At 36.7% G+C, this 16,845-nt stretch overlaps 1 protein-coding gene across 1 annotated transcript; it reads right to left on the reverse strand.

The window, feature by feature from the left end:
• Positions 1-7,945: 7,945 nt before the first annotated feature.
• Positions 7,946-8,422, reverse strand: LOC137619883 (protein FAM200C-like). Its single transcript, XM_068350173.1, has one exon. The coding sequence runs from the start codon at positions 8,420-8,422 to the stop codon at positions 7,946-7,948; it is 477 nt and encodes a 158-aa protein (XP_068206274.1).
• Positions 8,423-16,845: the final 8,423 nt, after the last annotated feature.

Here is a 16,845-nt window from a genome sequence, read left to right on the forward strand (position 1 = left end):
TCTCCACTCATTTAAGGGTTTTTCTACTCTTGATCTCATCACCATTCCTACTCCTTCTCTTCCAACTCCTTCTGATCTTCCTGGGTAGATATACTTATTGCCTTGGTCGAAAGTTTCCTTACCAATCCCCTTACACCGTGTTTCACTTAGGGCCAAGATATCCAAACTAAATTTCATAAATTCACTCTTCACTTTCTGTAACTTCCCAATCTGATTCATGTTTTTATGGTTTTAACATTCCATTTACCTATTTTCAATTTTTCTTTACTATTGATAAACCAGGAGACTCTTAGCACCGCGCTACACCCAGGACTAGGGGCCATTCTTTAATCCTCTCTTTCCATGACTAACTAAATCAATAGAGGATTCATTGGCTATATGCATCAAAGGATAGCCAGTTCCTTGTGATGCGCAGTGCCTATCCAACTAAGGCAACTGACCCCTGCTGGTCCATACTAATTCTAGTAAGATCAACCGCCAGGCATTAGGAGTAAAAACCGAAGAGACAGTTTGTCCATCGCCTTAAACCCTATCTGTTACCCTGCAGCCAGTGACTTCATGGAGATTTAGGGGGCCATATCCTCCACACCCAAAGTTCTCATTACTCCACCAAGTTGCTCATCCGCTTATACGAGTATAACCGTTGGCAAACATGGATTGCTAATATATACCGCCTAACACGGTAATAAAACCGGGGGTAAATAGTAAATATCAAGAAAGTTTGAAAATGGCATATGACGAAGTGAAGGTAAGAGAAACTGATAATTTAGAGGAGGAGTGGAAGTTAGTAAAAGAAAATTTTGTTGGGATTGCAAGTGATGTGTGTGGCAAGAAGTTTGTTGGAGGCAGCATGAGGAAGGGCAGTGAATGGTGGAATGAAGGAGTGAAGGTAAAAGTGGAAGAGAAAAAGAGGGCTTTTGAAGAATGGCTGCAGAGTAATAATGTAGAGAAGTAAGAAAGATATAGAGAGAAAAATGTGGAAGTAAAGCGCAAGGTAAGTGAGGCAAAGAGGGCAGCTGACCTGAGGTGGGGTCAGGGATTGGGTCATTCATATGAAGAGAATACGAAGAAGTTTTGGAAAGAAGTGAAGAGAGTAAGGAAGGCTGGTTCAATTGAAGAGACAGTGAAAGATGGAAATGGAAGGTTGTTAAAAGGAGAGGAGGCAAGGAAAATGTGGGCGGAGTATTTTTAAAGTTTACTGAATGTTGAGGATAATAGGGAGGCAGATATAATTGCTGTTGCAAGTGTTGAGGTGCCGGTGATGTGAGATGAGAATGAGAGAGAGATTACAAGAGAGGATGTGAGGAGAGCATTAGATGAAACGAGAGTAGGAAAAGCATCTGGTATGGATGGTGTGAGAGCTGAGATGTTGAAGGAAGGGGGTGTGACTGTACTTGAATGGTTGGTGAGATTGTTTAATATGTGTTTTGTGTTGTTAATGGTACCAGTGGATTGGGTTTGTGCGTGTATTGTACCACTATATAAGGGTAAGGGAGATGTGCATGACTGTTGAAATTCAAAGGGTATTAGTTTGTTGAGTGTAGTTGAAAGAGTGTATGGTAGAGTACTTATTAATATGATTAAGGATAAAACAGAGAATGCAATCTTAGAAGTACAGGATGGTTTTAGAAGAGGTAGGGGTTGTATGAATCAGATTTTTACAGTTAGGCAGATATGTGAGGAATATTTAGCAAAAGGTAAGGAAGTGTATGTTGCGTTTATGGATCTGGAGAAAGCGTATGATAGAGTTGATAGGGAAGCAATGTGGAATGTGATGAGGGTATATGAAGTTGGTGGAAGGTTGTTGCAAGCAGTGAAAAGTTTCTACAAAGGTAGTAAAGCATGTGTTAGGATAGGAAATGAAGTGAGTGATTGGTTTCCGGTGAGAGTGGGGCTGAGACAGGGATGTGTGATGTCGCCGTGGTTGTTTAACTTGTATGTTGATGTAGTGGTGAGAGGTGAATGCTCGAGTACTTGGACAAGGATTGAAACTGGTAGATGAGAATGACCATGAATGGGAGGTAAATCAGTTGTTGTTTGCGGATGATACTGTACTGATTGCAGACGCAGAAGAGAAGCAGGGCTGATTAGTGAAAGAATTTGGAAGGGTGTGTGAGAGAAGGAAGTTGAGAGTTAATGTGGGTAAGAGTAAGGTTATGAGATGTACGAGAAGGGAAGGTGGTGCGTGGTTGAATATCATATTGAATGGAGAGTTACTTGAGGAGGTGGATCAGTTTAAGTACTTGGGGTTGTTGCTGCAGCAAATGGTGGAGTGGAAGCAGATGTACGTCAGAGAGTGAATGAAGGATGCAAAATGTTGGGGGCAGTTAAGGGAGTAGTAAAAAATAGAGGGTTTGGCATGAATGTAAAGAGAGTTCTGTATGAGAAAGTGATTGTACCAACTGTGATGTATGGATTGGAGTTGTGGGGAATGAAAGTGACGGAGAGACAGAAATTGAATGTGTTTGAGGTGAAGTGTCTAAGGAGTATGGCTGGTGTAACTCGAGTAGATAGGGTTAGGAACGAAGTAGTGAGGGTGAGAACGGGTGTAAGAAATGAGTTAGCAGCTAGAGTGGATATGAATGTGTTGAGGTGGTTTTGCCATGTTGGGAGAATGGAAAAGGGCTGTCTGCTAAAGAAGGTGATGAATGCAAGAGTTGATGGGAAAAGTACAAGAGGAAGGCCAAGGTTTGGGTGGATGGATGGAGTGAAGGAAGCTCTGGGTGATAGGAGGATAGATGTAAGAGAGGCAAGAGAGCGTGCTAGAAATAGGAATGAATGGCGAGCGATTGTGACGCAGTTCCAGTAGGCCCTGCTGCTTCCTCCGGTGCCTTGGATGACCGCGGAGGTAGCAGCAGTAGGGGATTCAGCGTTATGAAGCTTCATCTGTGGTGGATAACCGGGGAGGGTGGGCTGTGGCACCCTAGCAGTACCAGCCAAACTCTGTTGAGTCCCTTGTTAGGTTGGGAAGAACGTAGAGAGGAGAGGTACCCTTTTTTGTTTCTTTTGTTTGATATTGGGGGAAGTGCCTTGGTATATACATACATATATATATATATATATATATATATATATATATATATATATATATATATATATATATATGTATATATATGTATGTATATATAAATATATATATATATATATATATATCGATTGGTCTTGATGTTTTCAAACTCAAACAGTTGTGAGTGGTTGGGTTGTGTCTTAGCATCATTATTGAATTTTTAATTAATAGGTTGCAAAGAGTTGTTGTTGGGCATCATAGTAAGTATAGGAATGTGATATCTGGTGTTCCTCAGGGTAGTGGTCTTGGCCCATTACTTTTCATATTATATACACATGACATGTGGTTTGGCTTAGGAAAAATGCTTGTTGTATACGCAGATGATGCTACTCTCTTTGCATTAATTCCATTCGAATATAGATCTGGGGTAGCTGAATCCCTTAATAGAGATCTAGCTAGAATTAGTGCATGGTGCAAATCATGGGGTATGAAGTTGAATCCTAACAAAACTCATAGTATAATTGTAAGTAGGATAAGAACAGTGGCTCCTCAACATCCGGATCTCAGCATTGATAATGTTTCTTAACTTTGTATGACTTTTAAAATTTTAGGTGTGATTCTCGACAGCAAATTTACTTTTAAGAAACACATTAGGTCTGTGTCTTCTTCAATTGCACAAAAATTGGCTTATTGAGAAAGTCTTTTAAGATTTTCGGTGATCAATCTATTCTGAGGAAATGTTTTAATTCTTTCATTTAGAGTATTGTTCTCCTGTCTGGTCTTCAGCTGCTGATTCTCATCCTAATTTGTTGAACAGGAACCTCGGTCTATTAAATTTCTTATTCCTGATCTAGATATTAATTAGTTGTTCAATTAGTTCATGTTGAATGAAGATTTTTCATAGTTCTGAACATCCTTTACATTCAGATTTTTCTGGACAATTCCACCCTGTTCGTAATACTAGGCATGCAGTTAATTATAATAGGCAGGCCTTCTCTATCATGAGGCTCAATACTACACAGTATTCTAGAAGTTTTATTCCAGCTGTGACCAAGTTGTGGGATGATCTTCCTAATCGGGTAGTTGAATCAGTAGGACTTCAAAAGTTCAAACTTACAGCAAATGTTTTTGTATTGGAAAGACTGACATAAGTCTTTCTTTATTTTATATATATAATATCTGTTTTAATGTTGTTAATGTTTTTAAAATATCTTATTTTAATTGTTCATTACTTCTTATATTGTTTATTTATTTCCTTATTTGATTTTCTCACTGGGCTATATTTCTCTGTTGGAGACCTTAGGCTTATAGCATCTTGCTTTTCCAACTGGGGTTGTAACTTAGCTAGTAATAATAATAATATGGCTTATATATATATATATATATATATATATATATATATATATATATATACATACATATATACATATATATAAACACACACACATATATATATATATATATATATATATATATATATATATATATATATATATATATATATATCCGTGTGTGTGTGTGTGTGTGTAGAAATCCCGAAAGGGGACATGTGATTCTTGTAAATTATGTACAAAAGCCTAAAGAACAGAAAATACTTGATTACAGTTGCCACTTAGTCTATAAATATCATAGAGTGCAATGAAAATACAAATACTTTCATCTTCTTAATAAGCCCAAATTATTTAAATGTAACAAAAAGAGTTAAATTAATATCAAAGGAATATAGCGTATGACTTAAATTTAGATTTTGAGCTTTGGTATAGGTAACTGATATGGGTTCCTAAATATTTCCTTTGAGTCAAGTCAATGGGTAGCCAAGGTACCATTTAGAAAGGTCCGTCTTATGCTCTTAGGCTCCTAGAGATAAAACCCGAGATGTTTGCCCATCATAAATTCAATTAAAAACAACATGGAATACTACATATTACATTAATCAACCTGATTTCGAGTGTACAGTTATATTTAACACTATTATGTCTATTTTTTTCCAAATGGCTATGGCATGTAAAAATCATTCATATGGTAAACAACGTTTTCTATATTTGGCTGATATAAAAGTATATTACTATTCAAAGCAAAGTAATATGAAAAATATGAAAGATTAGTAGCGGTTTTGGTAAGCTTCTCTTCTATGTAGTCTACTCGGGACTGTATGTTTTTAGTGCCGTAAGATATAAAGGCAAATACAAAAGACTGTATTTTTGAAAGAGCCTTAATATAAATACATATCTGATAAGTTATTGATTAATTTATGAATTAGGACAATCTAAATTTATTGGCTTGTCTAGCTATCTAAACGAGTAAATATAATATACTATTATTTTTTCCCTTTTCTATCATAAATTTTACTGATGGAACCAAAGAATTAACAACTGTAACAAAATCGTCAAGATTAAAGTTTTATTATAGAATAACATAAAAATATCGATGACAAACAATTTGAGAGGACAACATAGTATAATTTTACTGTATATATTTAACAAAAGAGGGAACGAAGGTTTAGCCATATCCATGCTAAACATTTTTTCATAGGAATTAGGATTAAAGATTCACAAACAAATAAGTTCAATAATAGTACTGGTTTTGGTAATGGTAACTCTCAAGTCTCTGGTGTCAGTGCCGAAAGTAGAAGTAATCATTCACAAAGATGCCAGAAAAAATTGCATTAGAGTGTCCTTGATTTTTTAGCAACTGCATCATTGGATTATTATTATTATTACTATTGTCGTTGACGATATCAATGAAAAGGCTTAATGTACTGTAGGTATCATATTGGATAAAAGAAAGTCTCAGGCAGAAAAAAAAATATAACAAATATACAAGTATATGAGCAATTGTTGTGAATAAGTATTTCTGAATTACATTATTGTTTATGTTTGAGCAAATGCGTATATGAAGGATTAATTCATATAAGTTTCATAATAACACTTTCTTATCAGCCAGGTTAATCATATCTGAAAAGACAGTGGCATCGGTATGGAGAAACAGCTTCAGATTCCTTGCCATTTAGTACTTCTTACACTGATGTCACTCCTTCAAATGGTGTCTGGACGATTGCATTTCTACGTGGTTCAGGAGCGGGCCATTCTGCAAGAATATCTTTCCTTGAACTTCAGCCTCGTTAACAGTGCCTGTAAGTGTGTATTATATAATAGCTCTCATTTTAAAGAAATGAACATAATTTAGTTAATTAAGCGAGTTAAAGGTTCAAAATTTTCATATTACAACGTTCATGATTCGCAAGTATGAATTGTTGTCAACTTTGAAATATAAACATTGAAGGGTGCCAACCAACAGCGATTCTTGCATTTGAAAGGTTACAATGTTGTTGAATTGAATCAGTGTGTTAAAATGGACAAAATCCAGTATTTCAAGTTTGACTACATGGATATAGGTTAAAGACGCAACCATTAGTTGGTTGTCCCTTTAATACTAAGGATTTCAGTGAAAACAAATTATGGGTGAGTAACACTTACCTCCTTCAGTATGTCAAGAAAGCTGTAAAATGTTTTTTTTATGATCTCTGCAATGCTTCATTTTAGGTTACGAAGATGTCTAGTCTGGTGCGAAAGTATAAAGCAAGTTAATTTAGTCTACATTACATGGTTTGTAGTCATCGAGTTATAGCAAGTTGCAAAATCGATTAGGGAACCCATAAAACTTCCATAGGTTTCAAAATCAATACCATTTTATGAGATGGGATCATTAACTTAACATTCAACTTTCCTATTTAATCCGTATATGATGTGTTTTAGAACGCTGAGTACTGATGATGAACACGATGAATGGAATGAGATGGCATAAAAGAGCCAAAATTCGTTCAGTGCTAAACCTAATGGTTTAAAGGTATAAAAGGTCGCTAATGAATAATGGAAGCAAGGGACAGAACAACGCCCTTAAATCTAGTCGTTTGGTTCCCAACCATTATTGGCCCGTTCCCCATTTCCAGTCACTCTTTTTGTCTGAGGACCCATACAACGAAATAAGTTAAGCCAGCGAAATTTTCTGCAATAAAAGGAATATATTCAGGTAAAAGGCCGTCCACTATTATGGTGACTGAAACAAAAAACAAAATCTCAAAAATAGCAGGGAATAAACTTTTCCCTGGTTGCAAAAATAGTGTCACTTTATATTGCTCAATGGGACTTTTGTGGTGGTTTTTGTGCAACCAGCTCATAAATTATTGGCTCAGTAGCAGCCACAGATAGCTTGTTCCTTGATTTTGTTTATATTGCAAGTAATTACGAAAACCCATTGTCGAACAGGTAGGTTGAAGCAAAAGGCAAAAGAACTCCAACTGCCAGATCACTTATTTCTGGATATAATTCCATCAATGAACGCCAGAAGCTAGACAAGAAGTTTGACTTGAACACATTTTTGGCTGTTGAATCGTGGATAAGCTCAATGAACTCTTCTTGTGAGTATTCCAACACATCATCAACCTGACACAACAAAAAAACGGCTTTTTTGCTAATCCTGCATGCTGAGGGCTTACGCCAGGAAAGTAACAGCGAAATTCATCATCTAACTGAGACAAGTGGTCCATGATTTCCTTGGACAAGGTGCTTCAAAGCTGACCATCAGCAAGAGCTTCATTCAGCGATGGAAACATCATAAATTTTCATACCTCTCTCTTCTTATACAGCTCCAATTTGGACAAAATTGCATGTATTGAGTCACTGTGGCTGAGCAAGTTTGAATCCTTTCCTCGGAGTCTCAAGTTCAGTTAATTGAAGATTTCAAATATGTCCATAAGATAAGCAAGGTGGAGCTCAAAGTGTTCTGATTTCGATATCTCCAACAAGTCACATTTTTTCTGTACATCAAGAAAATTTCAACTTCCTGGCGAAGAGAGAAGTGGGACAAAAATCCCCCTGCAGACAATCACCTGACATATGTATAAAAAAGCTAGGAACTACAGTATTTTCCTATTCCATGTCATGACATAGTTGCTTTAACAGTCTTGTGTTGAGGGCAGAGTTTTTCACATAGTTCACGACCAGTGAAAATTGTGAGAAGCCCAGAAGAAAGCGATTTAGAAGATAAAGCCTCCCGGTGAATGAAGCAGTGCACATCAACTGCATTTGGTGCTTTGGATTTTACTTTTGCTTGGAAACCCAACCTCAAACTAAATATGGCTAGAGCTCCATTAGTTGTGATTCCAACAAGGTTATTCCAACTCAATCCATGCTTCTCAAAAAACGATGATACAGCATTCATCACATCAGTGGCTGTACTTGACATTTCAAGATTTTGACAGTAAAGAAATTCCTCCTTGATTATGCCTTTGAACAGGTATCGGCAATATACCAACATCTGGTACGTCATTGCTACATCTGTTGATTCATCCACCCGTATACTAAGAATGGGTGTTTTTATTTCTTCAATAATTTGATCTTTCACGTCACCTGACATACCATTGATTCTTCGCTGTATAGTATTATTCGAAAAAAGATAGATCACTTAGTTTCTGTGTTGCTCCTGCTCTAAAAACCAGTTTAACCATTTCTTGTGCACAAAATAGAATCTTCAGGAATTGTGTGTGGTTTTTCTTCCATAGCCGTGCTACTAAAAAGGCCAATCTGTATGATGCTTCCACGATGTTCCCTCTCTACTCTTGGCAGCTTAGCTACCAGAGGCATCAAATTTTTTCCTCTTCAGTTCATCAGCTTTCCTTTAGAAAAAATCTTTCTCCTTCCTAGCATACTCAGGGTGGCATTTGATCAGGGGAAGTAATTTTGAAGGCTTCAGTGAATCCTTTCCCAGGACACGAAAACACACTGTGGGAGATCTACACTATTTTTTCAATTGAAGTAAACCCCCACTGTTCTCTTCTTACTTGACAAGATGCAATATATGTGAGTCGAACAAAGAAAACTGACTATGTGTGCAACCAGATTAATATAATAACAATATAAAAGTAAAATAATAACACACCAAAGAGGTATCATATACACACAGACACTTAAACATGCAAAGTATAAGTCACGATTTCACTATAGAAACAAGCCTATATATGCATAACTGTGCATGTAAAGGAAATTCGTTTAGAACTAACTCATGATTTCGTTAAACCTTTCATTACCGGATATCTTTCAAGCTAAATATTATCACCTACTATTCGCCATATTAGAAAGAAAATAACTAACTATACACCCAAATTTTCAGTTGACATGAATATCAACTCCATCAAATCTAGAAATTATTACCCGATGTGCATAATTGTGTCTAATTTTAGCCCAGTACCCAGTAATGAATAAGTTAATGAAGTGGTTCTGACATATTTACAAATTTCCATTGCTTCATTTCAAAGATACCCCAATTCTGCATATATTTAATCATTGTTGGGCATAACAAAAGGATTAAATAATAAAGAATAACTCACGATTCTAGTAAAAAAAAGCAGTGAAAGTCTGACAGCGATGCAGTTATACCCATTGTACTGACGTGAGTGACTTACCCTCTGTCATGGGTAGATAGAATAATATAGAAAAGAATGTTAAAACATGTAAAGTTTCTACTCTTAAAAAGCAGAGCGAGGAGGTCCCGCTAGTGTTTACCAAAAACTGTCACCGCCGTTGATTGAGGTCAAGATATTTATTAGATGTGCCTAGATCAGCAGACCTTGGGCATAACGATCGTCTGTTGTAACAATTCGAGGAGCCAGCGTTATGGAAGGACCCATGGGACCAGGATAAGGAGAGCCTGTTGTCGCCGAAGAATATACATTAACGGAAGGTAAAGATATGTCTCGCTTCCATTATAGCGTCATATGGATCATGATTACACCAGCAGAGCGTTCAAGAAGATGCGATCAAAGAGGCGTGGTTTTAAGGAAAACCAATGAGGATGAAGAAAGGAGAAAATTTCCTTATATGGAATTGTCCATAGTTAGCCCCTCCCACACAGGGGTATATAAACTTCAAAGAGAACGACAGCGAGAGAGAACAGGAGGGAACGAGCACAGAGAAAGAGAGAGAACGTAAGGACCAGAATGTAGATGTGACCAGCCTTACGACAACTTGTCCGAGATGTCAGAACGAGTTGACCCCTGTCGTTATTACCAACCACGAAACGCCCAGACCTGAAATATCTACGTTCCTGAATCGTCCAGATCTGCTGTGAAGAGTATCATCGTTTCTTTTAAGTATTATTTGTCTGCTTTCTTGACTGTTCCCCTATTTGCTGAAGTGTAGTTTAATCAGATGATTTTCTTTGTTCAATTCTGTGCTTCCCAAGTACTCAATCAAGAAACATTGATCTTTGACTAGTTGTAAATAAAATTATGTTTTCTTTTGCGAGTTTTCTTTCTATATTCCGTTATTCATTTTGGTGATTGTCGATTTATCCTAATTTAATTAATTAATTCAAAAGAACCTGGTTCGATCCTCACGAGGATCGTAACAGTTGGCGACCTTGCCAGGATTTTCAACAACATAACCAACTGAAAACAGGGAGAATATAGAAAGAAGCAGAATGAGTGAGATTGCGAGAGATTCGATAGATTCAGGTAAACTTCTTGGTCTAGATGGCGATGATCTCCGTGAGTATGTTATTAAGAGAGAACAGGAAGTGTTTGAGAGAGCCGAAAGAGTAGCTGAAAGGGAAGAAAATGAAAGACAGGGAGAAGAAAATGAAAGACAGCGTAAGCATGAGTAAGAAATTGCTCGTTTAAGACAAACTCTTCATAACAAACGGTCAGGTAGCAGATCAGGAAGTAATTCATCTTTGAATAGTGACACTGATAGTTTAGATATGAGTGCAGTGCTCAAACTTATACCGAAATTTGATGAGGAAGATGTTACGAAATATTTTATGTCTTTTGAAAAGTTAATGAACAGAGTAGGTTCTCCAAAAAAACAATAGAATTTGTATTTACAATCAGTTTTAAGTGGTAAAGCACATTCTGTGTATAGTTGTTTGTCTGAAGATGAAAGTGAAGATTATGATGCTGTGAAAGAAACCATACTTAGTGCATACAGATTGGTACCAGAGGCGTACCGTAAGAAGTTTAGAAGTTTGAAAAGAGATGATACTAGTACTTATGTAGAGTATGGAAAGAAGTTAGAAAGATCGTTTTGTGATTGGTTGACTTCCGCTGAAGTCGATAATTTTGGAGATCTCAAGAACTTAGTTTTGTTAGAAAATTTCAAAGATAACATATCCCCAGACATCAAATTATATATAGAAGATAGGCGGGAAACATCTTTTGCCGATGCTACGAGATTAGCAGATGAGTACAGTCTCACACATGGTTTAAGTGGCAGTAAAAAGAAAAACGATCTTTTATCAAGCAAGGCACAACATAGTAAAGGTAGTTCTGGCAATAACGATATTAGGAACAGGGATTATTGTTATTATTATTGTTACACATGTGGGAAGGAATGTCATATTTCTCGTTACTGTAGGAGCCAATGGGCAGTCGGTAATTTAGAGGTCACTTGTTATAATTGTAATAAGAAAGGGCATATAACTAGGAATTGCACAGTAGAAAGTACGAATTTGAAGAAACCTGTCACTAGTTAATAATCTTTCTTCAGGAAGGAATAGTCTCTTGAAAGAAACTAGGAAAAATTATGGTGAATTTTTGTCTGATGGTTTAGTTTCTTCTCTTAAAGGAGGTGATTCATGGGAAGTAGTTTTGCTTAGGGATACAGGAGCAGTCGTATCACTCGTTAGGAGAGAGACTGTACCAAGGAATGTAATAATCAGCATGAAAGAAAAAGTTATGCTAGGTGGGTTTCCGAACACTTGTGTAGTTTGTCCTTTGTTAAAGATGAAATTGAAAAGTCAGTTAGTGACAGGAGATGTAAAACTAGCAGTCGTGGATACTTTGACCGTAGACGGCGTTGACATTATTGTTGGCAACGATTTAACTACCTCCAAGTGTGTGAATCCTATTTCAAGTGAAGTTCAAGTGCCTGAAATGATAGTAACTAGGTCAGGATTAGATACAGATATTGACTACGGTCATAGGTTGTTCGAGGATTCGAACGTAGGTAATAGAGGCGGTGATGATGATCTTAGCATGAGTGTAGCTGAGGAAACCGACTTTATCAATGTTGATAATGTGAGCAGAGATGATGATGTAGCTGTTGAAAGAAGTGATGTACAGATAGGCATTGTAATAGTCCCAAGTAATAGCAGCTGTAGTGTTTCAGAAACTAGCATATTGAATGATGAATTAGTTATGATGCAGAGGGAAGATGAAACACTAACTCGAATTTTTTTTGAGTGTGAATTGGATGATGAACCTGAAAATGTTTGTAAGGAAACATTTAGTCTAAAAGACAAACTTTTGTGTCGTTATGTTCGTCCTAAGACTGGTAGCAAAGAGTAGATCATAGAGCAATTAGTAACTCCTAGGAAACTTTGTGAATCGATTTTGAAATCAGCCCATGATGAACAAGGACATTTAGGAGTAAATAAAACATCCAAGTGAATAAGTAAAACGTACTTTTGGCCTAAAATGAAAAGTGATGTGAAGAGATATGTCTTAAGTTGTCAGGAATGTCAAATGGCTGGCAAACCTAATCAAGTAATTCCCAGGGCTCCGTTATGTAATATTCCATCGGTAGGAGAACCTTTTGAGAATGTTGTAATTGATATAGTAGGCCCTTTGCCTAGAAGTAAGGGAGGAAATATCTATCTATTAACAATCATTGATAGACTAACACGATATCCAGAAGCAATCCCAGTAAGAAATTGCAATGCAAAAACTTTAGTTAAACGCTTGCTGAACTATTTCTCTAAATTTGGACTTCCTTGCGTTATACAGAGTGATAATGGTAGAAATTTTGTATCAAAGTATTTTAGAGATAAAATGAAAGAGTTAGGGATTAAACTTGTAACTTCCACCCCGTACCACCCTGAATCACAAGGAATTGTTGAATGTTTTCTTCAAACGTTGAAAAAGTTGCTTAAGGAAGTTGTGTAATAATTTCGAACATGATTTGGGAGAAAAGTTACCTTTTGTCTTGTTGGCTTTACGATTAGCTCCTAATGACACCACGGGATTTAGTCCTTTTGATTTGTTGTTCGGTCACACCGTCAAAGGACCTATAGAAATCTTAAAGTGTAAGTTAATGCGAGAAGAAGGTAGAAAGGATTACATACAGAATATCAAAAATCACAAAGAGGATTTAAGGAAAGCCTGGCAGTTGGCGAAAGAAAATGAGAGCAACCGTCAAGGGGAAACTAAAAGGAAGTACGATCTTAAGGCTAAAGACAGAATTTTCCATGTGGGTGATAAAGTCTTAGTATTAGTCCAGAAAGAAGGTCCCTCATTATCTTATAAGTTCGAAGGTCCATTTCCTATCATAGATAAAAGGGGAAATTTGAATTACTTAATTGATATGGGTAGGCGTAGAGCTAAGTGGTTGCACATCAACTTGCTAAAGAAATATAATGAACGTCCAGTGACAGTTGTAACCGTGTCGCAGAGAGAGATTACTTTTGAGAAGAACTCTGATGTTCTTAATGATTTCACGTTGTTTAATTCTAGCTTAGAGGAAGAAAAAACAAGGGAATTATTCAATGTGTTTTCAAATTATCCAGAAACTGTTAGTGATATATTAGGTTTAACTAATCTTTTAGAACACGATATTGAGTTACAGGACACAAAACCCATTAGACAAAGTCCTTATCGTCTAAGCCCAGAAAAAGGAAATTCAGTCCGACAGGAAATTAAGTATATGCTAAACCAGGGTTTGATTGTTCCTAGCGAAAGTGACTGGTGTTCTCCAATAGTTCTTGTTAAGAAGGAAGATGGATCAGATAGGCTGTGTATTGATTTTAGAAAAGTGAATAGTGTTACGAAACAAAGTAATTTTCCCCTCCTCAGGATAGAAGATTGTTTAGATAGAATAGGAAACGCCAAGTTTATTTCTAAACTTGATTTGGCCAAAGGTTATTGGTAAGCAGCTTTAATTAGTCGAGCACAAGAAATATATGCTTTCATAACACCTTTCGGTAGTTATGAACCCAAAGTTATGGCTTCTGGTCTATGAAATGCAGCGAGTACTTTCCAAAGATTAATGAATAGAGTTTTAAATGGAATTGATAACTGTGTCGTGTATTTGGATGATCTTGTAGTGTTTTCAGATACATGGGCGCAACATTTACGCATTTTAGCTAAAGTATTAGCAGTCCTTGGGAAAGCAAAACTTGTTTTAAATCTGAAGAAATGTGAATTTGGAAAAACCTTGATTACATATTTGGGTCATAAAGTGGGTCTAGGTAAGATTTGTCCAAAAGATGGGAACATAGAAGCTATCATCAACTTCCCAATCCCTACCAGTAAAAAACAGGCAATGAGATTCATCAGAATGATTTCATATTTCCGCCGATTTGTTCCTAATTTTTAAGAAATAAGTGCTCCAATAACTAATCTTTTCAAGAAAGGACGAAGTTTTATATTTGATAATGAATGTATCGAAGCTTTCAATAAGTTAAAGGCCATAATGATTCACGAGCCCGTACTAGTGTTGCCCGATTTTAGCAAGGAATTTAATTTAGCGATAGATGCAAGTGATATTGGCATAGGAGGAGTTCTGTTGCAAGAAGTGAACGGGACTAAGCACCCTGTAGCTTATTATTCGAAGAAGTTAAATAAAGCACAGCAGAATCATTCAACTATTGAGAAGGAATTGTTTACTTTAGTATCAACTTTAAAACATTTTGAGATTTATGTATGTAGTGGTAATGTTTTAACTGTGTATACTGATCACAATGCGTTAGTTTACCTAGATAGGTTTAAGAATAAGAATAAACGTCTCTTGCGTTGGAGTTTAGAATTACAAGATTACGATTTAAAGATAGCTCATATAAAGGGAAAGAATAATGTAATAGCCGACAGTTTTCTAGAGATTTTTCAGAATGAAATGAACGTTTGTTTTTTTTCTCTTCCATCAACAAGTAAGTGTGTGTTTTGGTTTTGTTACGTGATGCAAAAGTAATGAAGTAATTGTTTCTCAGTTTAGGGATAAGTGATTTTCTCTCATGATAATTTCGTTTAAAAAAAGATAAAATCAGTAAATTTTTCTTTTTTTTTCTTTTAGGTGGACGTGTCATGGGTAGATAGAATAATATAGTAAAGAATGTTAAAATATGTAAAGTTTCTACTCTTAAAATGCAGAGAGAGGAGGTCCCACTAGTGTTTACCAAAAACTGTCACCGCCGTTGATTGAGGTCAAGATATTTATTAGATGTGCCTAGATCAGCAGACCTTGGGCATAACGATCATCTGTTGTAGCAATTCGAGGAGCCAGCGTTATGGAAGGACCCATAGGACAAGGAGAGCAGTGTTGTCGCCGAAGAATATACATTAACGGAAGGTAAACACATGTCTCGATTCAATTATAGCGTCATATGGATCATGATTACACAAGCAGAGCGTTCAAGAAGATGCGATCAAAGAGGCGTGGTTTTAAGGAAAACCAATGAGGATGAAGAAAGGAGAAAATTTCCTTTTATGGAATTGTCCATAGTTAGCCCCTCCCATACAGGGGTATATAAACTTCAAAGAGAACGAGAGAGAGGATGAGAGAGAGAACGAGAGGGAACGAGCACAGAGAAAGAGAGAGAACGTAAGGGCCAGAATGTAGATGTGACCAGCCTTAGGACAACTTGTCCAAGATGTCGTTATTACCAATCATGAAACACCCAGACCTGAAATATCTACATTCCTGAATCGTCCAGATCTGCTGTGAAGAGTATCATCGTTTCTTTTAAGTATTATTTGTCTGCTCTCTTGACTGTTCCCCTATTTGCTGAAGTGTAGTTTAATTAGATGATTTTCTTTGTTCAATTCTGTGCTTCCCAAGTACTCAATCAAGAAACATTGATCTTTGACTAGTTGTAAATAAAATTATGTTTTCTTTTGCGAGTTTTTTTTCTATATTCCTTTATTCATTTTGGTGATTGTCGATTTATCCTAATTTAGTTAATAAATTCAAAAGAACCTGGTTCGATCCCCACGAGGATCGTAACACCCTCCTGTCTGGTTCGTGTTTGTTTATGAAAAAACGTTTGGGTGCTCATGATCGCGTTCAGATACCAGCAATGGCTGCGGCTTCGGTCTGTTATACTGATTAGTGATTTTCATTTATTTAAGCATCTTCCCTTTACAATAGCTGTATTACTATGAATAGCAATAGGAATTGATTATTGCACTTACTATTGCCATGATAAGATAAAGGTTATTTATTAATTTTCTCTCTATTATCACGTATATTCAAGACACTGGTCATACCAGGAGGTAATAAATCTTTCTCGCGGGCCACTTATGACTATCCCAAAGGGCCAAATTTGTCACGCGGGCAGTGAGTTTGACACCTCTGATACCGCTAACTAATGTAGAGCAATTCTAGCATTTAAGCATTCTCTTTTAAGGATTGTGTACTGTGGTATGAATTTTATTCTGAGCCGCTCCATGTCTCCTAATTCCAGTATAATAAATTAAAAAATAAGTATTATGTCTATGCACCCCCCGAAATTCTTACATGGACCCTTGGTTGGGAACCACTGGACTCTAACCATATATAGATTTACTTCTGATAAACGACCAAGGCCCCTTGGTTGGGAACCACTGGACTCTAACCATATATAGATTTACTTCTGATAAACGACCAAGGCCCCTTGGTTGGGAACCACTGGACTCTAACCATATATAGATTTACTTCTGATAAACGACCAAGGCCCCTTGGTTGGGAACCACTGGACTCTAACCATATATAGATTTACTTCTGATAAACGACCAAGGCCCCTTGGTTGGGAACCACTGGACTCTCCATCAAGCTACGGTCAGGATGGGCCAGCCTGACCTAACCTAATCTAAC

The sequence above is a fragment of the Palaemon carinicauda genome, chromosome 26, assembly GCF_036898095.1.
Source record: "Palaemon carinicauda isolate YSFRI2023 chromosome 26, ASM3689809v2, whole genome shotgun sequence".
NCBI classification, from domain to species: Eukaryota; Metazoa; Arthropoda; class Malacostraca; order Decapoda; family Palaemonidae; genus Palaemon; species Palaemon carinicauda.

Coding starts and splice junctions, on each gene's coding strand:
- LOC137619883 (XM_068350173.1), bottom strand. CDS start 8,422: ATGTCAGGTGACGTGAAAGATCAAATTATTGAAGAAATAAAAACACCC.